This window comes from Drosophila kikkawai, chromosome 3L (genome assembly GCF_030179895.1).
Source record: "Drosophila kikkawai strain 14028-0561.14 chromosome 3L, DkikHiC1v2, whole genome shotgun sequence".
In the NCBI taxonomy this organism is placed as follows: Eukaryota; Metazoa; Arthropoda; class Insecta; order Diptera; family Drosophilidae; genus Drosophila; species Drosophila kikkawai.
Window position 1 is genome coordinate 28,015,240 of NC_091730.1, and position 23,352 is coordinate 28,038,591.

General features: G+C 44.7%; 1 protein-coding gene across 15 annotated transcripts in view; it reads right to left on the reverse strand.

Annotated features, from left to right (window-relative positions):
• Positions 1-838: 838 nt before the first annotated feature.
• LOC108073223 (calcium/calmodulin-dependent protein kinase kinase 2) overlaps positions 839-23,352 on the reverse strand; it is a 69,460-nt gene continuing 46,946 nt past the window's right edge. For 6 of the 15 annotated variants that reach the window (XM_070285819.1, XM_070285820.1, XM_070285823.1 and 3 more), the window contains 5 exons: positions 13,001-13,355; positions 2,006-2,193; positions 1,709-1,942; positions 1,359-1,648; positions 839-1,294 (listed from right to left, as the gene is read on the reverse strand). In XM_070285819.1, coding sequence (XP_070141920.1) covers positions 1,246-1,294; positions 1,359-1,648; positions 1,709-1,942; positions 2,006-2,193; positions 13,001-13,355 — 1,116 coding nt within the window. In that variant the 3' untranslated portion in view covers positions 839-1,245. Of the gene's footprint in view, positions 1,295-1,358; positions 1,649-1,708; positions 1,943-2,005; positions 2,194-2,382; positions 2,843-4,441; positions 6,030-6,079; positions 6,670-12,387; positions 13,356-23,352 lie in introns of those variants that run through there. The other 9 variants (XM_070285825.1, XM_041776503.2, XM_070285826.1 and 6 more) reach the window with 9 other exon arrangements.

The following is a 23,352-nucleotide window of genomic DNA, read 5'->3' on the forward strand; positions in this document are numbered from 1 at the left end:
AACGATGAAAGAGAAAAGTTGCGAGTAAAAGCAAGATAGAATATTCAGCATATTCAAACAGAAAACAAAAGGGCATTTGACTCTAAAAGAAAGGTAGAAAGCAAGTTTGCAGTAAACGATTTAGTAATCGTTGTAAACGCACACAGTATGGAACAGGCTTGAAGGAAAGTACTTAGGTCCTTATAAGGTAGTTAAGATTAATAATCATGGGCGTTATGAGGTTGAAAGAGTCGGACAAGGAGAAGAGCCATATAGAGCCAAGATAGTTGCAGAGTATATGAAACCATTCGGGTCAAATCAATCGTCAGGAAGGCCGAATGTGGGATCCGGTAGTGTTGATGAAGTGGCCAGAGCCACCAGGAGCGGTCTCACCTATTAGTTTCTGGCTCCCTTCTTTAAAATACAAGATAGAAAACTCATTGCAGTGTTAAGCTCTGGCAACTCTTCGTTAAGCAGTCGCCGCCAGAATCTCGCTTCGATCGCACACGTTTTCGAATAAGCACCAATCTATGTTTTGTAAAATTAAGTTACCAGTTAAAAGTCGAATGAAATAAAAAATATCCTAATTTAAAGTCGGTGTTTACTGAAAGAGGACACTGCATCTATATAACACGAAAAGTTGTCAGAAAACCTTGTGAATTCCATAATGATAAAGATAACATGTCTTCCAAAAAACCTTCTAGAACAGTGTTTTCGCATCTGCTATACAATTGAAAAAAATGTTGGGTTTAAGGAGTAGGAGTAAGAGTTGGATATCTTTCGAGTCCCCTTAAAAAAAGGTTGTGTTGTCCATCCTAGCCACAGCACTACTTTATATTAACAAAATAAAATGCATTAGTTGTGAGAAAAATGTGCCGAGGTACACGTGCAATTTTTTTTTTTAATATAGAATTAGTTACAGAAATTATGTTACATTAGATCAAAACCATTGGTCCAGTAGATTTTAAGTTATTGTGCACACCTTTTTGCAGCATCACGGGTTTCTCTTCCTTGCGTGGATTTAACTTTGTGTTGATTTGGTGTCTTTAGCTTCTATAGGTTTAAAGTTGATCAATTAATTGCCAGAAATTCACCATTATCAAAAAAAAAGAAATATATATGTACATACAGAGATATCATGTATCTGTTCTTTTTTTAATCGTTTTATATATATATGGCACGTTTAAATCAACATAAAATCGTATACCATTAATGAAGCCTTTGATTCATATTAAAAAGAAGCTTAACATTTTCATTACTTTGAATTTAATAATGTTCTGTTACTGATGGAAGTAGAACGTCGGCTGATGACTGCCTGTAAAGAGTTAAAACTTATTTACTTTATTGCACATAATTTTTAATAAACTTTTGTATTATACCTGTTTACCACAATATGATATGAACCTGGTGCTGAGTTTGATCGACCTGCACGAACAAATCTTTCTATCCGTGACCCACTTGGCCTCAACGACTTTTCGGAATCACCTTTAACGAATGGATTTCCAAAAGAATGTTTTTTTAACATTGTTTTTATTAATATTAGAGTGTCCAGTTTAGGTATGCTGCGCACAACAGAGTTTATGTCTTCATCATCGACTTGAACCAAACAACAATTTTCTTCCTCAGTTGGCAAGGGAAATAAGCCACCAGAAGTTACCCATTTATTCATCTATGAATGGTAAACATAATGGTATTAAATTCAAGTAAGTGTAATTTTATTTAAGTATACCTTTAACTGCGGAATTGATATTCTATTATTGACATCTTTGTCCAACATTCGAAATATGCAGCTTTTCAAATCTTCTGAGATATGTATATTTTCTGGAAACACAACAGGATCTCGTCTTATTTTATCATACAATAAGGGCACTGATTCAGCTAAAAACGGTACATTTCCAAATATCAACGAATACAGAGTAGCACCTAACGACCAGACGTCAGCTGCTCTTCCACAATATTGGCTCTTTATGTAAGAAATATATTTATAAATATATGATAATATCAAGTAGGTAAACTCTTATTATACCTCCCCTAAAATCAGAGTTTCTGGTGCTCTGAAAGCCGGTGTTCCTGCAGTCGATCCATTACTTATTTTGGCATCATCTCCGAAAAATTCGTTGCACACACCGAGATCTGCTATTTTCACATGCCCAAATTCCGTCAGTAATAGGTTCCCAGGCTTTATGTCGGCATGGATAATTTTTTGGTAATGCACTATTTATTAAGATAGGAAAAATACTTTTATAAATAAAACAAATATGAAATATGGCATAATTTAAAAGCTGATGTATATAATTCGAACTTTTTACGCTTTTGTCAACTTCATTGGAGAGCTTATTTATTTTATTTTTTAACATGCTCTACGGAATTATTAAATATGATATTGTTCACACATACACTAACCAGTACTGCATTTGTGATATCTTCCTCTTGAAACCATCTAATTTAAGTTTCACGTGTCAGTACTTATTCATAATTGCTGCATGTCGAACAAGGCCCCGAAAAGTTTTCATTTCCTTGAAAGTTTGTTTACTGACTGCACTCGTCGTAAAATTAAGGACTCCAATTTTTAAGAAAAGAGAGACCCTTTAATAGCTGGCAATTATAGGAGAATATCCTGCCTAAATTCGTCCTTAAAACTTGTTGCTTACGGAGTTCGGTTTCTGAAAGAATTTGTCTATGGTTGCGTATTTGTTCTCTCTTCAATCGCCAAGACTTAGAGGAGCTGTATTTTCTGTTTAATTTTAAAGCTGTGTGCGACACGATAAAAAGTTACAGCCTTTTCCTAAAACGCGATTTTTTTCTGATAAATGGCAGCCACCTCTCTGAGAAGTTTCCGAATGATACAGGAGTCTAACAGTCCCATCCTGTTTTCCTTATACGTTTTGACGAAGTCACAATACCCTACTCCTGTAAATATTAATGTAAATAATAGTAAGATTTGTTAGTATACATACAGGGAGGTCGTGGCGAGGAAGCCGAGAACAGCGCGCCGCACTCGCCCGGACGCTGTCATTGTCCACGCGAGCGGCAAGTCCTACAGCGAGGTGCTCGCAATGGTTACGAGGAGAGAGGACAAGCAGCTGTCGGACCTGGGACGCTGCGTGTCAAAGGTTCGCCGAACCAACAACGGTAACCTGCTCCTGGAGGTGGCGAAAGGTAGCGCCGAGAGCGCCACGACAATGAGGGAGAGCATCGAGAAGGTACTCGGAGATACAGCGTCGGTGCGCGCAACGACAGAGGACTCAAAAGTCCTCGTCTTGGAGGTGCGCAATATCGAGCCGATCTCGACGAAGCAGGAGGTCTGCGCCGCACTCGCGGGCCAGTTTAACTTCGAGGCGGAGAGGGTGAAAGTGCGGAGCATGCGCCGCAGTTTTGCTGAAACCCAAACTGCGATAATCAGCCTTCCCGTATCCCTTGCCAAAGCCGTCCTCCATAGAGGTGAAGTTCGGATTGGATGGACCATCTGCAGGATCCGGGAACGAAGTGGTCCCGTGAGGTGCTTCAGATGCCTAGAACCTGGGCATATTGCGATCCACTGCAAGGGCCCTGTGGACAGGAGCGGTTGCTGCATTAACTGCGGCGAGCCGGGACACAAGGCGGCTTCGTGCAACAAGGAGCCGTCTTGCTTCATATGCTCTGCGGCCGGAAGGAAGGAGACGAGGCACAAGGCAGGCGCCAGGGGATGTCCAGCCTCGAACAGTGGGTATGCGAATCCCAAGCCTGCATGCAGTTGATTCAACTCAATCTGAATCACTGCAGGGCTGCGCAGGATCTCCTGTCGCAGACGGTGCGGGAGCTGGGCTCGGAGGTGGCAGTCCTGAGCGAACCCTACAGGGTCGGTACCAGCCGCGTCTGGGCCACTGACCGCTCTGGCAAGGCGGCCTTGTGGCTCTGTGGAGCGGATGCTCCGGAGATGTGCGACACCAAAGCAGCGGAAGGCTTTGTCCGTGCGAACGTCGGCGGCACTTGGCTGTACAGCTGCTATCTGGCACCCAGTCTCTCATTGGAGGCGTTCGGCAGGATTCTGGACGAGCTGAGCAGCGATCTGCGTGGGCGGAGCAACGTCGTGGTCGGCGGCGACTTCAACGCCTGGGCCATGGAATGGGGATCCTCCCGGACCAACGCCAGAGGCCGAGCGGTGCTGGAGACCTTCGCCTCTCTGGACGTAGTCCTTCTGAACGAAGGCTCCCGGCAGACCTTCAGCAGGGCCGGGGTGGGCTCGGTAATCGACCTCACCTATGTCAGCAGTGCGCTGGCCAGCCGCGCCCGATGGAAGATCAGCGAGGCCTATACCGCCAGCGACCACGAGGCTATCGAGTGCTCGATAGGCGCCGCGCATCGCACGAGTGGGTCCCTACTCCCGGATAGGAAGGCGTTCCGGCAAGACACCTTCAGGCCGCGGGATTTTGCAAATGCCCTCGAGGGCTTCACGGCAGGCGAAGCAGACGGAGCCAACGAGACGGCCGACAAGCTGGCATGGGCCGTGGACGGCGCTTGCAGCCAAAGCATGCTACTGAGAAGGCCGTTCAGAAAGCACCACTCCCCGGTGTTTTGGTGGAGCGAGGAGATCGCGGACCTGCGCCGTAAATGCCACCGCAGCAGAAGATTGATGCAGCGAGCTAGAGGCACCCCGCGCCTTCTTACGTGCAACGACCGCTACAAGGCAGCAAGAAAGGAGCTTAAGACTGCCATTAAGAACAGCAAACGAGAATGCTTCCTCAAGCTGTGCGACGCCGCCGAGGAGGATCCATGGGGAGGAGCCTACAGAACGGTAGTAAAGAGGCTTAATGCGGGTGGCTGTGCCCCAACCGACCCGGCGACGCTGGAGAGCATAGTTGGCTCCCTGTTCCCGAGCGGTCGGCAGGTCTTGATCTGCCCCAGCACCGAGTTGGGCGACATCCGTTGGGTCACGGAAGCTGAGGTTCTCCTTGCCGGTAGAAGCCTGAAGCCCAAGAAGGCTCCGGGGCCAGACGCGATTCCGAGTAGAGCAACCAAGTTGACTCTATCGCTGCTGACGTCCGAAGTTGCCGGCCTGTTCAACAAGTGCCTTCTGGAGGGGACGTTCCCCGACAGATGGAAAAGGCAACGTCTGCTTCTGCTGCCCAAGCCAGGCAAGCCACCAGGAGAAGCATCGTCCTACAGACCGATCTGCCTGCTGGACTCGATCGGCAAGGTGTTCGAAAGGGTGATCTCAACCCGGCTGAGCCAAGCTATCGAAGCCGCTGGTGGGCTCTCCCCGGAGCAATATGGCTTCACGAAGGGGAAGTCTACGCTGGACGCCATTGTAAAGGTAGTCAAATTGGCGCAGGATGCCATTGCCGGAACCAGGTGGAAAGGAGGAAGCAAGTCCTACTGCCTGGTGGTCACCCTGGACATCAGGAATGCCTTTAACTCGGCAGACTGGAGCGGTACGCTAGAGTCCCTGAGGAACTTTAACGTTCCTGGGTACTTGCTGAACCTAGCTCACAGCTACTTCAGCAACAGGGTACTCATGTTGGACACGAGCATGGGTCCCAAAGAGCACAACGTCTCAGCCGGAGTCCCGCAAGGCTCTGTCCTGGGTCCTCTCCTTTGGAACGCAATGTACGACGGCGTGCTGAGGCTTCCGATGCCAGTCAGCACCAACCTGGTTGGATTTGCGGACGACGTCGCTATAGTGGTGGTAGCAAAGGAGCTAGCATCTGTGGAGGCGCGCGCGGACACGGCCATCCAAGCCGTAGAGTCGTGGCTGGCGGTTGCAGGTCTGGAGTTGGCGGCCCACAAGACGGAAGCGGTCCTAATCTCGAGTCGGAAAGCGGTGGAGACTGCTAGCGTGCTGGTTGGAGGGACAAGGATCCGGTCGCAGAGGGCGATCAAGTACCTGGGCGTCATCATCGACACCCGGCTGTCCTTCAAGGAGCACCTGGAGTACGTCCACCAAAAGGCTAGCGGTACGGCTGGAGCGCTCTCCAGGATGCTGCCGAACACTAGAGGTCCAAGGCAGTACACGAGGAAACTCCTCTCATCGGTGGTGACCGCGCAGATCCTGTATGCGGCACCAGTTTGGGCTGAAGCTATTTCGGTCAAAAGCTACATGCGAGGAGTGGAGGCGACTTACCGGCTATGTGCCATCCGGATCGCATGCTCGTTCCGGACAATTTCGGAGGACGCGGCACTAGTGATCGCAGGGCAAGTCCCACTGACGGAGCTCATTAGGGAGAGGAAGGAATCCGAATCCCTACAGGGCAGGCGATTACCACAGTCCCACGCTGAGGTGAAGCATACGGCTAGAAGAAGGAGCATGGAGAACTGGCAAGCTCGATGGGACTCTTCTCCGAAAGGCCGGTGGACGCACAGGCTCATCCCAGACCTGGTGCCCGGAGTGCGGCTCCGGCATAGTGGAGGATGCGCACCACGTGCTCTTCGAGTGCCGCAGGTTCGGCCTCGAGAGACAGGAACTGGAGGAAGCAGCGGGATCCTCGATTAGCGCCGAAACCTTGGTGCCGAGGATGCTGGAAGACCCAAAAGTTTGGGAAGCGGCAGAAACATTTGCCGCACACGCCATGAAGACCCTCAGAGCGATGGAGCGAAGGCGGAAGGAGCGGCCGGAGTAGGGGCCTCCACGCCCGCGAAGCAATGCCTGGCGGCGGTACCGCACGGCGTGAGCTTCTATTCCCAAGTACCTGTTCCGTCTTGTCCTAGTTGTAACTTTAAGTGTATTATAGTTGATTAGTATTGTAAGATGGAATAAAAATAATTGGAATACAAAAAAAAAAAACAACACACACGCACAACACATACACACAACACATACACACAACACATACACACAACACATACACACAACACATACACACAACACATACACACAACACACATACAACACACACACACCATACCGCGGGCCTTTGCAAGCGAAGCTGGGACGCGGTAAGCCCTGACGGGAAGCAGGCCGAAGCCCACAAGAGGCAAAAGGTCGAAGCTAATGCCCCAGCGCTAGTCGAGAAGCTAGGAGCAATGCTCGACGAAATGATTGCGAAGTTTACCGACACTAAGAGCAACAACAAGAAGGTAGTAATGCACGTCACGCAGGGGACGATCGATTCGATGCAAGCTATGAAGAAGCTGCAGCTCGAAATCGTTGCCGCACTCGCTGACGGCCACATCAAGGGATCCACTACGAGTGCAAGCCAGCAGACCACCCCCACGCTGGCTACCATGAACCCTAGTGCTGTGCCTGAAAACAGACCGCGAAATGCGGCATGGCAGCAGGTCAAGGCTAAACCCAGACCTAAGAAAGCAGAAGTCAAAGATACGAGCGGCGATAACAATGGGAGCCGTGCAACTCACCCTGCAATGCCCAGGAAGCAGCGCGCCGACGCAATTATAATCAAATGCAGCGCAGGAACATACGCAGACATGCTCAAGATTGTCAAAACTGAGCCCTCTCTACAGGGACTCAAGGACAATGTGCAAGGATTGCGGAGGACAGCGAACGGTGGACTCCTCCTAAGAATGCAGAAAAACCTGGACCCATCCACGCAGCAGCTGCAAGCAGCCCTAAAGACTGCCATCTCCGGTAAAGCAGAGGTGGCGGTTATGCAGGAGACGGTCCAAGTGGAGATCCGCGACCTAGACGACATGACCAGCGCGGATGAGGTCACCATGGCCCTGTTTGCGGGAGAAGAGTGTCATGCTTCAAATGTGGTGGCATGGGCCACAAGCACAATACGTGCCAAAACAAGCCCAAGTGCATCCTATGCACCCGAGGAGGCAAGCACGCGAAGGAGGCAGAGCACGCTACAATAAGCAGGACCTGCCCAGAATACCAGAGAGCCGTCAAGTATATGCAGAATGGTTAAGTTTCTCCAGCTTAACCTAAACCACTGCAGAGCAGCCCAAGACTTACTGTCGCAGACGGCGATTGAGCAGAGAATCGACATCGCTATACTGAGTGAACCCTACAAGGCAAAACCAGAAGGAGTATGGCAGCAAAGCGCGGATGGCGGGGCTGCCATCTGGAGCTGTGGACAGCCTCCGGAACACCTATCGCAGAGAGCTTCGAGACCTGGCTACGCCAGGGCCAAGTGCCAGGCGACTACAATATACAGCTGCTACCTTCCGCCAAGTATGCACATAGATGCATTCAAGGATGTAATCCAGGAGATTGCCCAAGACGCTCGGGGACGATCCCCGGTAATAATTGCCGGGGACTTCAACGCATGGTCCACCACGTGGGGGAGCACGGCAACAACTCAGAGGGGAACCGCCTTACTAGATGCCCTGGCGACCCTGGATGTCTGCCTTCTCAACGACGGAGGCAACTGCACATACAGCAAGGCAGGCCGAGAATCAATTATCGACCTAACCTTCGCCAGCCCGGAGCTCACTAGGAGCGTCTACTGGGAAGTGACTGACCTCCTCACCTACAGGGACCACGCAGCGATAGTGATAAAGACGAGTCACTCCCTGCCGAGCCTTCCGAATCGGCAACCTGCCTACAAAGTAGGCACTCTAAATGTCGAGGAACTCCTAGAAAACATGGATGGCAATACCATTTCTGGCGACGCAAACACTTGCGCAGACGAGGTATCTGCGAGGATCAAGACAGCTTGCGATGCGGCAATGGAGAGCTCGACTAGAGGACAAGGAAGGCGACCAGTCCCCTGGTGGAACCAAGAGATAGCCACAGCCAGGAAAGAGTGCATCTCTGCGAGGCGCAGGTGCCAACGAAGCCGTGGACGGCCCATGCAGGAGCTATTTGAGGCTCGCTACAGGGAAAGAAAAAAAGCCTTAAAGGTGGCCATTAGAGCAAGCAAGCGGGAGTGCTTCCAGCAGCTGTGCGACGAGGCGGACCAGGAACCTTTTGGATCTGCCTACAAGCTCGTCATGGGTAAGCTCAACAGACAGCCGACCCCAACAGCTCAGGAGCAGCTTGGAGCGATAATCTCCACCCTCTTCCCTGCACAGCCGCCCCTAATGCCACCCAGCATAACGGCGAGCGAAGCTATCACCATCAGCGAAGAGGAAGTCATGAGCGCGGTGGCCAGTAGCAAAATATCCAAGGCCCCGGGACCAGATGGCATCCCAAACGCGGCACTGCACGCCGTAATCAGAGCAAATACGAGCCTATTCACAGAGCTGTACAACAAGTGCATCGGCGAGCGTACCTTCCCGAGAATTTGGAAGCAACAAAGACTTGTGCTTATCCCGAAGCCTGGTAAACTGAACGACGATCCTTCCTCATACCGACCCCTCTGTATGCTAAACACATTGGGGAAGATATTTGAGCGCATCATCTGCAGCAGACTGGAGAGAGAAATCGAGGAACGCGGAGCACTCTCGGGCCACCAGCATGGGTTCCGAAAGAAGAGAAGCACAATCGACGCGATCCGAGAAGTGACCCAGCTTGCAGCAAATGCGATCGAAGGCGAAAGATGGCAGGGTGGCACTAAGCAATACTGCCTTGTATGTACCCTCGACGTCAAAAATGCATTTAATTCGGCAAACTGGAGCCTAGTCCTGCAGGCATTGCAGCGCGCTGGCATATCTGGATACCTGATTAAGTTAATAGCCGACTATTTCAAAGACCGAGTGCTCCTATATGAATCTGATGCCAGCCACCAACAGCACCAAGTCACAGGAGGCGTACCGCAAGGCTCAGTTCTTGGGCCTATCCTGTGGAACGTCATGTATGACGGGGTTCTCAGGCTCCCATTACTACCTGGCTGCGCGGTAGTGGGGTTCGCTGACGACATCGCACTGGTCACGGTGGAGAAGCACCTAACCGAAGTCTCTACAAAATGCAGCCGCGCCATCGACATACTGATGTCCTGGCTCGCAGACAACGGGCTCTCGCTGGCCGAGCACAAAACGGAAGCAGTGCTCATAAGCAGCAGAAAAATAGTAGAGAAGGTGAGCTTCAGGGTCGGCTCGACTACCATTGAGTCCACCCCGGTGATCAAGTACCTGGGAGTAATGATCGACCACAGGCTGAACTTCAAGACCCATCTGGAATATGCTGCGGCCAAGGCATCCAAAGCTACTGCTGCCATTTCGAGGATGATGGCCAATAACCGTGGCCCCAAGCAGCACAGCAGGCGACTGATAGCGACAGTGGTGACCTCGACCATCCTGTATGCCGCGCCTATATGGGCTGAAGCCATGAAGACCGTTAGCTACAGCCGGCAATGCAAGTCTGTTTACAGACGTTGTGCACTGCGAATTTCCAGTTGCTTTTGCACGGTCTCGGAAGAGGCGGCGCTAGTGGTATCGGGAACCGTACCGATCGAACTTCTGGCAGAAGAGCGAAGGACCGGAAACTCAGGCAGCAGAACCCAACGGAGTGACACTATCGCACGGTGGCAAGTGAGATGGGACAACGCGAGCACAGGCCGATGGACCCATCGGCTCATCCCTGACCTGGTACCCTGGATCCAGCGTCGCACTGGGCAGTTGGATTTTCACACCACGCAGATCATAACTGGCCATGGATGCTTTAAGGCTTACCTGCACAGGTTCAAGCACGAAGCCAATCCATACTGCGACTACTGCGGTAGCGCAGTTATCGAGGATGCGGAGCATGTCTTTTTCGCGTGCCCTCTATTCTCGGCAGAACGAGCTGCGCTGGAAGCAGCCACGAATCGTCGCCTTACACCAGAAAATCTAATCAGATGTATGCTAGAGATGCCCTCCAATTGGGATGCGGTTGCGGAAATGGCAGCCACCGTGATGCGAGAGATGAGACGCCGGGAGCAGATCCGACGCACTGAAGACACCTGAAGGAAACCGGAAGAGCGGAGCCCTGAAGAGCGGCAACTGACCGCCAGCCGCCCCGTGAAGTATAGCTTTGCGGCAGTCCCGCGGGAGCGGACACTTCTCTTTCTTACTCTACTACCTATGTATTATACTTATATCTTTTAAATAAAAAAAAAAAAAAAAAAAAAAAAGGGCCTTTGCAAACGCTCTCGAGGGCTTCGCGGCAGGTGAGTGTGACGGAGCCAACGAGTCGGCCAACAAACTAGCGGTTGCTGTAGAGGACGCGTGCAACCAAAGCATGCTACAGAGGAAGCCTGGTGTTTTGGTGGAGCGAGGAGATCGCTGACCTTCGCCGCAAATGCCTCCGAAGCAGAAGGCTGTTGCAGCGTGGTAGAGGCACCCCGCGCTTTCTTATGTGCAACGATCGCTACAAGGTGGCAAGGAAGGAGCTGAAGATTGCCATAAGGAACAGCAAACGCGAGTGCTTCCTCAAGCTTTGTGACGCCGCCGATGAGGATCCTTGGGGAGGAGCCTACAAAATGGTGGTGAAGAGGCTCAATGCGGGTGGCAGTGCCCCAACTGAACCGGCGACACTGGAGAGCATATTCGGCACGTTGTTCCCTATCGGACGGCAGGTCGAGATCTGCCCCAGTACCGAGATGGGTGACATCCGCTGGGTTACGGAAGCTGAGGTTCTCCAGGCCGGTAGAAGCCTGACACTTAAGAAAGCGCCGGGCCTGGACGCCATTCCGAGCAGAGCAACCTAGCTATCTCTATCGCTGCTGGCGACTGAGGTGGCCTGCTTGTTTAACAAGTGCCTCGTGGAGGGGACGTTCCCCGACAGGTTGAAAAGGCAACGGCTTCTGCTGCTGCCCAAGCCAGGCAAGCCACCAGGTGAGGCATCGTCGTATAGGCCAATTTTTCTGCTGGACACGGTTGGCAAGGTCTTCGAGAGCGTGATCTCAACTTGGTTGGGCGAAGCTATCGAAGCCGCTGGTGTATGACGGCGTACTGAGACTTCCGATGCCTGCCAGCACTAGCCTGGTTGGCTTTGCGGACGACGTCGCTATCGTTTTGGCAGCGAAGGAGATAGCTTCCGTGAAGGCGTGGGACGGTAGGAGCGCTCTCCAGAATGCTGCCGAACATGAGAGGGCCGAAGCAGTTTTCTAGGAAACTGCTATCGTCAGTAGTGACTGACAGTAGTATGGGCCAAAGCAGCAGCCTTCAAAAGCTACATGCGAGGAGTGGAGGCGACCTACCGGCTGTGTGCCATTCGGATCGCATGCTCGTTCCGGACAATTTCGGAGGACGCGGCACTAGTTATCGCAGGGCAAGTCCCACTGACGGAGTTCATTCGGGAGAGGAAGGAGGTCTCTGAATCCCTACGGTCACCGCTGTCCAAAGCCGAGGTGAAACTTGCCGCCAGAAGAAGGAGCATGGAGAACTGGCAATCTCGATGGGACTCTTCTTCGAAAGGCCGTTGGACGCACAGACTCATCCCAGACCTAGCGCGATGGGTAGAGAGGGCGCATGGACAGGTGAGCTTCTACCTCAGCCAGGTGCTTAGCGGCCACGGATGCTTCCGCCAGTACCTGAAGCGCTTTGGCCACGATGCGGAAGACTGGTGCCCAAAGTGCGGCTCTGGTATAAAGTCTAAGAGTGATTCACCTCTGTCGTTTATTTCGGGGCTCCCCCATACGCAGTGGTGCGCGTTGGCGTCTGCACCCACGTGCAGTTGCTGGTCCTTCGGGTGATGGCATTGCCTGAGGCGATCCATGGCTTCTGTACCAAAGCTATGTCGGCGGATCCTTGCTCCATGGCTATGAGGAGTTCCGCCGACGCGACCTTGCTCTTATGGAGGTTGAGCTGCAACACCCTGAGTGTCATTGGTACTGGGCTCACCTCCATTACGGTCAGGTCATCGTCCTCTCCTTCGTCGGACTCATTCAGCCTCATTCCATAGGCGGCATCCACGATTGCTTCCATACCTTCTTTCTCCACCACTATCATCATTATATTGCCTAAATTTGTATATCCTGCAATTCGTCATCTCAAAAAATCTGCTCGATAAACTAAATCTTTTATATTTAATAAGCGTAATCACAAATACGGTATTGTCGACCGAAATTCCAGAAGCTATAGTATATTTCAGGGAATACAGATATAAAAGTTTTTACAGTTTTCTTGCGCTATGTAGCTAAAAAGTCATTAGGGAAAAGGAAAATGAATGCAAAATATCTGCAGCGCAAAAATAAATTATTTCGAATCATATTAAACTCACAATATTCCAATCCAAGTAAAGAATCGCGAAAAATACTCAGGACCTTTTCTTCCGACAATGGCCTATTGGTTGGGATACTTAATACTTCTCCTTGTTTTACCAATTCAAAAACCATATATAAAGAGTCCTCCAGTGGGTCATCCAATACTTCAACCAGTTTAACGACGTTTGGATGATCTAGCTTTTTTAAAACAGCTATTTCTCTGTAAACCCGATCAAGTGGAGATATTGCTTTTTTTGGACCACGGCGCATGAGTCCAGCTTGTCGTAAGAGGCGCTTTTTTGAAAGAATTTTCATTGCATAATGTGTAGAGTCTTCTTCAGAATAAGCCAACTTCACGAGACCATATGAACCCTAAAAATATAAAAATAGTTTACAAGCGAGAAAAAGAGGAGTTAAAATGTAATATGTAAAGAGATCTTAACTAATGGACTTAATATATGAAAAATAAATTGTATTGATATCACTTTGAACACGGATTATAAATTTAAATATAAAAAACTGATAAGAAATAATCCGAGTTTAAAACACAGTCTTTTAAATTAAAGAACATTTTAATCACACAACTTTGTATACCCTTGCACTCAATTTTATATTAGGTATTTAAGCAATTATTTCATACCTTACATAATATATGTATTTCTGATCAGCTATAACAGCTGATTTGATCTACAGTTCTATCTAGTTGTATCTCCACAAACAATTATTCAGTTTTTGGGCCACCGTATTGAAAATATATACCTATAGTATAAAAATCGGCATTACCGGAGAGCGCCCATTCGAAACCATAAGTATGTGAGAGGAATGCATATACATTGTCGATTACCTTTTCAGCAAGTCGGTATAAAGCCCGGATAAGATAAATTGAGATAAGATAAGATATTCATCTTTAACGACTATTACTACAATCTCCAGCCAGTAAAACTTTCTCCTTTATAAGCGCGGTATGTAATATAAAAACCAACACTTCCGAAATAGCTGAAGCAAATGTCCATCGCTTGGTAAGGCAAAGTTTTTCATTTTGTTCTGTTGGGATGGCGAGGAGAGAGTTTGCAACAAAGAAATGAAAAGAGGTTAATTCCATTAAATGGTCTTAAATACATGGGAGAGTGTAAACAAGCGGGCTAACAAGCAATGTCATCTTATGATCCTCAATAGATCTTTATAGGTTGTATTTGGCTTCCGCCACCCATAATTATCCCTTAATCTGTCATCTTGAACAGAATGGTTGTTTCAATATGCTTCTTTAATGTCATCTTATCGCCTTGTAGTTTTCGAATTTCGTGCCACAATCGAACCGATGAATCGCCGCAGATCTCCATTAAATAGTGTTGATTTCACATCTCATGGTGCTTCCAGAAAAATGCCCTTGTTTGGAAGACGGACAAAAAACTGCAATGTAACCTTTAACTGAAGTCCGACTCCATCTTTTTAAAGTGGTATGTTGAAAGGCCAGCATAATCGATACAATTTTGTTGACAGGTTTGTTACCCAGGGATTCAATTTGTAGCAGACGCATTTATAAATTTCTCTCCGAACAATGTCACGACTGTTAAGTATCTAAAATCTTTTTTGGAAATGATTTACATCCAGATTAAGCGTAAACTCAGCCCACATAACACGGTTGGTAAGAAACCTAAGATCAACCGTATCATGAAAAGATCAGACCCAACCAACAACAACAGATTTTCCCCGCTAGCAGCTAATGAGAACAACTAAGCAAAACAGCCACATTATCAACAAAAACAAAAAGCCGTAACAACTTTTTAGCGTCGAACTTGAGCCAGACAGTAAAGCCCTAAAGAAAAATTAAGTTCACCCGATCTAAAAGTTGTAGTTCTTATTGCATCGAAGGATCACCGTGGAAGAACCAAATGCGGTCTATTGAGACAATTCCGGAATCTATGATGGTGACTATGCAACAAAGTATGATGGAACTCATGTCATTTATGAAAACGTCATTTATGCGAACACTTGTCCAGAATCAGAATATGGTGATACAGTTGCTTGTTGCATAACAGTCGAAATAATCAATGTCCAATCTACGTATATCCATGTGGAATGCCAAAGGTCTTTTACGGCATAAACGTGAATTAACACAATTCCTAAATGTAAACCATATCAACCAATAGCATGTATTGGTTGAAACGCACCTCACAAGCAGATACAACAATCCACCGCACAGATCATCCAGATGGTAAAGCCCACGGCGGGATCCTTATCAGAGAACGCATCAAGCTCCATTTTCAGCAAAGGTTTGCAACAAATTACTTGGAAGCTACCATAATTACTTGCAAGCGTTCATAAAAGTGCAGTCAGGTAACGGCAACCTTTGCATTGCCGCTGTCTACTGCCCCCCTTGCTTTACAATCTTTGAAGCCCAATTCATGGCTTTTTACAACTCTCTTGGAGATCGTTTCATAGCTGCAGGATACTACAACGCCAAGCATACGCATTGGGGATCCCGCCTCGTGACCCCCAAGGGAAGACAACTGTATAACGCTCTCATCAATGTGAGAAATAAACTGGACTACGTGTTCCCTGGTAGCCCCACATATTGGCCAGCAGACCCCAGAAACATACCTGATCTAATTGACTTCGCGGTGACAAAAAAAAATCCCACGCAACTTAATAAACGCCACTACCTAATAAAATGGAAAAAAAATTATAATTATAATGATTCCGAAGCCCGGGAAAGACCACACGATTCCGTCATCTTACCGACCAATAAGTTTCCCATGATGCTTGTCCAAGCCTCCTAATGCGCATAATTCCTCATCTGGGAGATCACAGCATTATCCCAGCTCATCAATTTGGCTTCAGAGAAAAGCACGGAACTAACGAGCAAGTTATAGAATAACAGAATAACATTAGAAATTCGCACAGCCTTCGAGCATTGAGAATATTTCAGCCCGATACTTCTCGATGTTTCTCAAGCACACACTTTTGCCTGTATACACGCATAAATTACTGAAGTCGTATCTCTACAACAGAGTGATCGCAGTGAGGTGCAACGCAACTTCATCTGGCACCTATTCAATCAAAGGTAGGCGCTTGGGCCTACCCTATATATCCTATACACAGCGGATATACCCACAAGCGACCAGCTAACATTATCCACTTTCCCCGACGACACTGCGATCCTCAAGGTCGTCGAGAAGTAACTATCTGACATGCGTATCAAAATAAATGAACAAAAGTGTAAGCACATAACGTTCACTCTCAACAGACAAACATGCCCTCCGCTCTACTTGAACAGCACGCAGATCCCCGAAGTCAACGTGGTAACGAACCTGGGCGTCCACCTGGACCTGGCCTAACATGGCGAAGACATATTGAATGCAAGAAACCTCATCTAAAACCAAAAGCCAGCAGCCTCCACTGGCTCATAAACGCCCGATCGCCCCTGTGCCTGGACTACAAGGTCACTGGGCACCATGGTATATTCGCAATGAAAACATCCACAAGGATATTGGCATTCTCGCAGTTAAGAATGAAATAGAAAAACAAAAAGCGTCTTACAAGGAAAATCTCTCTGCCCATCCAAATCCTCTAACAGGGACTTTATTCGGGATTCCAGCAGACGCCGTCTTAGTTAGTCAGGACAATTTACTCTGTACCAGTCTACATGACTGCTAGTTAGGTATTAATAAAGAAAAATAAAAATGAAAAAAAAAGATTTGCCTTCCTTTGGCTACTGTTCAGTCCCTACAGTATATATATAATTCATAATCATAACAATACATAATCTGTAATTCGTCAGTCGCAGCATTCTCATATGCTGCCAAAATAAAGTATCGATTACCAGGTCAAGCGCATATGTAGATTCTGCTGACGCGATGAAGTGGGATGGAGCAATAGCCTCATTCTGCATATACCATTACAACCTACATTATTCTTGCACATCAATATTTGTAACCAGAATCATATTTGTTTCCGCATGCACTAGCCTACTAGCACTAACCTACATTATTCTTTATCATTAATATTCGCAAATGCAAGCACATTTGTTAGCTATAAATATCGTTAAGTTTGAATCAATAAAGTCAGTAATCATCTGCAATTCAAAGAGATCTTTACTCCTCCAACTGCAGTCCACCTAGTTCAAGTGCTGGGTGCGACACAAACAAGGCAATTAGTTTATGTGCTATTTTGCCAGGCATCGAAGCCAACTCACACTAACAAACACTCATACAAACAGCTACCTTGTCGTAAGCGCTCCATCATATGCATATGATGCCGATCTGTGCATCATTGTTTTTGACATTCCATGCTTTATAATCGTTACTCTCCTCACTGCATCATTCGCGTTTCCAAGTACCTACCCCTATACCCCTATTGCCCTAGTCTCATTAAATTTCCATCACTACCATCACTATATATAGGATAAAGCCAGATAATGCCGCACCAAGGGTAAGTGAGACAACTAGACTGAAAAATTTGAGTGAAAGTAAGGAAGTTTGACTGAAAGTAAGGAAGTGTGAGGAAGAGGAAGGATAAAAAGCTTGGTACGGTAGACGAGATTTGGTTGCGTGGCCGAGACGAACAGAACTAATGGAATATTGAAATATTGAAAATAATAGAAATTCCCCGATTCTGACAACCACTTTAAAATAAAAGACGACTAATCAAACAAATTTTTTTTGTACATTTTAAGCAACTTTTTACCGCGAACTCAAATAAAACATATAAATTTAAATTTTTAATTTTTTTTTTTTTCATTGTAGAGATTGTGTTATGAAACTGTAATCTCTCAATTCCGTAAGATTTTACTAGAAAACAAAAAAGGAAGCTAACTTCGGCACGCCGAAGTTTGTATACCCTTTCAGATTGGTTTCGATGTTTATATTATAGATTTAAATGCTGAAAAGACTCACAAAACAGTGTTTCATTACATTTTACCTATACTTATTATGTTTACAGTTTGACAGTTACAGTTTTACATTCCCAGCTTTACATATTTTATACATTTACCGATCGCTTCTATGGCAGCTATATGATATAGCTGTCCGATTTTTATAAAATTTATACCAAAATTCTAGAATAATAAAAAAAGCTTATATCTCAGAGTAGATAAACATACGTTGAAAAACAACGAAGCTATAATTTTTTTCCTATTAATTTCCCGATCGTTCCTATGGCAGCTATATCATATAGTCGTCCGATTTTCATAAAATTTTTACCAATTCAGAAATAATATATAATGGCCACATCTAAAAAATGGTGCAAAAATATTGAAAAACAGCAAAGTTATAATTTTTTTTCGCAAAATATATCGAACATTTGGGCATAGCGACATAAGTCCGCCGCCATAAGTTCGCCCAGTACATTTGGTCCGCGAAATTATGGCGTTTTTTTCCGGCGATCTTACGTCGCCGAAAAGCGTCATAAGTTCGCGTGAAATTATGGCGTTCAAAAATTACTTGCGGCGGACTTATGACGCTTCAAAGCGCCAGAAGTTCGCCACAGAAAAAACGACATAATTTCGCCGGCCGCGATCTTATGTCGCCGAAAAGCGTCATAAGATCGCGCGAATTGATGTATGTATACATACTATGTTCATACATTTATTTCATTTGTTTGTACATTGTAAATATATACACACATGTAAAAATACAAAAAAATACCACAATTTTAGTTGTCTGGCCGATTTTTATATGAAAACACTGCTATTTAAACTTTGTATTATGAAAATTTGTATTTTGGATTTAAAGTTTTTTTTATATGTACATATACACATTGTATTATGAAAATTTTGTACATACATGTACATATAAAAAAACTTTAAATCAAAAAAAAAATTCATAATACAACGTTTACATAGCAGTGTTTTCATATAACAATCGGCCAGAAAACTAAAATTTTTGTATTTTTTTGTATTTTTAAGAGCATTTTTATATTTAAGTTTTCGAATGCAAAACAAACGAAATGTTTTCCCTTTTTCTAAAAAATCTTCTCTAATAAGTTGCTTTTCAAGAAAATATGAAGTTATTTATACGAAAACGTAAGGTAAAAACATAGAAAATCTTGTACCGTTCGCGATGTAACGATACAAATCGGTTTATAATATAATATATATTATAATATGTAATATTTTGAATTGAAGTGTACTGAATTTGTATTATAATGAAATAATCGGACAAAATATGACCATTTTCTTAAATGTTTTTTTGCACGATCGATGCATTTGACCAGTACTAATTGTATTATAAAAGGCAAACTTTGGGGAATTGTCCTATGTAAATTATTTGCAGAAAACAATGCATCGCAAACGGTACAGAAAACCTAAGTCTTGTTTGACTTCAGCCTGAAAAACTAAAACCACAATAAAATACTGTTGCTTTCCATTTATGAAAGTTATTTTTATTTTAGAAGCTTATTTCAGATTTGTAACGTTACATCGCGAACGGTACAAGATTTTTATGTTTTTACTTCACGTTTTTGTATGAAAAACTTCATATTTTCTTGAAAAGCAACTTATTGTGTACTTAATATATATCAAAGAGAAAATGTTGTAGAAAACATTTCGTTTGTTTCGCATGCAAAAAAAATATATAAAAATGCACTTAAAAATACCATAAAAAAACATAAAATACCAAAATTATAGTTTTCTGTCCGATATATAAGTTATGCATGTATGTACATACATGTTCATACATACATACATACATACATACGTACATCCAAACCGCGAAATGATGTCATTTTTTCTGTGGCCGCAAGTAATTTTTAAACGCCATAATTTCGCGCGAGCTTATGACGCTTTTCGGCGACATAAGATCGCGGCTGGCGAAATAATGTCGTTTTTTCTGCGGCGAACTTATGGCGTCCTCAAGCGTCATAAGATCGCGCGAAATTATGTCGTTTTAAAACGGCGAACTTATGGCGGGGGACTTATGTCGGTACCCCGAACATTTGTATGGCAGCTATATGATATAGTCGTCCGATCCGGCCCGTTCCGACATATATAGCAGTGAGAGTATATAGAAGACTATATGCAAATTTTCATTCACATAGCTTTAAAAACTGAGGGACTAGTTTGCGTAGAAACAGACAGACGGACAGATGGACAGACGGACAGATGGACAGACGGACAGACGGACATGGCTCGATCGACTCGGCTGTTGATGCTGATCAAGAATATATATACTTTATAGGGTCGGAAACGTCTCATTCACTGCGTTGCAAACTTCTGACTGAAATTATAATACCCTGCAAGGGTATAATGAGAAACTGGAAAAACAGTATAGTAAAATGCAAAGAATAAAACAAAATAACACCACAAACTGTTCGAAAAATTATGTACGACCTCGGTAATTCCTATCTCCTTTATTGCAACACTATTTCTGCCATCAAAAAAACAGATCAAATTTAAATTCCAATAAGCAGATATATCTAAAAACATATTTTTAAATTAATTTAATTAATTAAAAATTTACTAGGAAAACAATTTGAACGCGGAGGAGCCAACAATTAAAGATGGATCTTAGTGGAATAAGTTACTACTGTTGGAAAAAAAGTAAGGTAAATTTTCAATTTAAAATTCATGGGCTTAAGATGGCGGACTAGTTCTCTTTTTTCGTAAGTTGGCGGGACTGTTGATGATACCTGGCGGTAATTTTATGTCAATGTCAGTATCAGTACTATATTTACGCTTGCGTTTCCCAAACGATCAAGAGTGCATTTGTCGATTTTTACCATGTCTGATTTAATTGAGCAGAGAAGTGCCATTAAATTTTTTTTGCGGAAATAAATTTCGGCTGTGGAAACGTTGAGGATATTTCGGAGGCCTTTGTTGATTCTACCATGTCCCAGAAAAATGTTTATAAGTGGTACAAAGACTTCAAAGAGGGTCGGGAACGTGTTGATGACTTGAGCGCTCCGGACGAGCATCGACGTCAACAGATGACCAACACGTCAATGAAGTGAAGGAATTAGTGTTCAAAAATCGTCGGTTGATTGTTAGAGACCTTACTGATTTGATCGGAATATCAGAAGGATCTGTGAAAACCATTTTGAAAGACCATTTGGGCCTACAAAAAGTCAAATCTCCCCAATCGGACTTTTCGGGAGGACGCGAACAGGGGAGGATAGAAATATTGAGGAAATGGGAGGGCTTTTTTGAGTACCTTCCAATTCTACAAAGCGGTAAAGGAGAAACTCCCGAAAAATTCGAACGAAAATTCCCTTTGGGAATTTTTATTTTTAATGAGACGTTCGACGATAAAAGCGAAGGTAATTCTTTGCATCTTTGGACTTGCTTTTTAAACTATGTAGAACTCCTGAATGATCCGAATATACTTATTTTGTATAAAACAATTAATCCTATTACTTAAAAAGATTAAAATATTAATAAATAGGTAAAATAACATACATAAGTGGCGTATAAAATTGTGTTTGGGGTGCATACCGATTGATAAAATTATATGCATGTGTTCCAAACAGCATCCTATGTTATTTTTATAACAATTTAACTTTAAGAAAAATGAATTTACTCGTATATGGCTGTCGCGATTATGCAAATTTGTCAAAACAAAAGTTGGTCACACCAAATGACAACGCAAGCAGCCGTACTATTCCGGCGGCGTCATTGTTTGTGAAATCTTGTTGAGATCTTTTGCGTTCAAAAGTAAAAAGGTATGTATTAAACTAAAATTATATATTATCATTATTAATAGTATGACCTACAGTTTAACTACTTTATACCTTGAACTTTAACAATCACGCATAGTAATTAATTTGGGTGCATGGCATAACGCCCAGTGTCATAGCGCCCACGGGCGCTAAACATTTGTGTCATAGCGCCCGCGGGCGTTCCGACACTTTTTGAAAGTGTCATATCGCCCGCGGGCGCTATATCATTTTTCTTGTGGGCCTTACGACATTATGAAAAGTGCATTAACGCCCGAACCTAATAATTTTTTGTGAGAATCGAGCGCAAGCCTGCGGCGCTTCTTACAATATTGAGCACTCGATTCTCACAAAAAATTAATAGGTTCGCGCTCAATATTGTATCTTACAATATTGAGCACTCGATTCTCACAAAAAATTATTAGGTTCGCGCTCAGTATTGTAAGAAGCGCCGCAAGCAAAAATTGTTTTACATAAAAATCGCGCGCACTCGATTCTTTCGATTCTCGCTTTTAATAAAGTAAATTTAAATAAAAAATTGTGTTAACGTCATTTAAAAATTTAAATTAAATTAAAATTTAAATTTTTTTGCTCACATTGATTCTTAACATTGTTAATTAGCTCTAGTCTTTTTATTAGGTCTTGCGGAGAAGCATGGTTGTGGCTGCTCTCGAGACTCATTTGAGTACACACACCACTATTGGACAAGGCCACTGAAACACTACAGTCTTTTATGTAGCAAATATAACGCGAACTTTCCTTTAAAATACTTTTAATTTTAAACAATTGTTGCTGGCTTGTAAGAAGCAGCAACTTAGAATTCTTCCTAAGTCCAGGTACAATTTTATATTCATAGCCGGATTCCATTTCACGTGCACTTAGCTTCGAGATCAGTCGCAAACTGAATTATTGTGCCAAAAACATGTAAAGCTCGATTGCAAACGAGATAACACATTAAACCGTATTATTAAAAACAGTAATTTCATTGATTCTTGATAAACTTTGCGAGTTTTAAGAAATTGAGGGCGTTATGACACAGGTTGAAAATGTCATAAGGCCCACGGGCGCTCTGTCATTTTCGGTGCGGGCGATATGGCACATTTAAAAGTGTCGGAACGCCCGCGGGCGCTATGACACAGGGCGTTATGTCACGCACCCAATTAATTTAATGCATTCAACATTTTTTAATGTGCTTTTGTCCCCAGGGAGGTAATACGGAAGATGAACTACTAGAGGGCCAGATAAAATTGGTTTATATACAACGCGTTGCTTGGTACGTATTTAATGCCCTTATATGAGAATATGAATTATATTAATAATATATGGTGTTTTTTTGCCGACTTCAGAATCAGCTGGCACCGAAGGAGGGAACCTCGAGGGTCGACACATTGTGCTTCCGATAAAATGGTATAAGACGTATTTTTATGGGGTGCATGTCATAACGCCCAGTGTCATAGTGCCCACGGGCGCTATGACACAAACAATTGTGTCATGGCGCCCGCGGGCGTTCTGTCACTTTTAAAAGTGTCATATCGCCCGCACCGAAAATGTCAGAGCGCCCGTGGGTCTTATGACATTTTTAACCTGTGTCATAACGCCCTCAATTTCTTAAAACTTGCAAAGTTTATCAAGAATCAATGAAAGTACTGTTTTTAATAATACAGTTTAATGTGTTATCTCGTTTGCTACAAAGTGATGAAAATGAAAGCGGCGAAGTCTC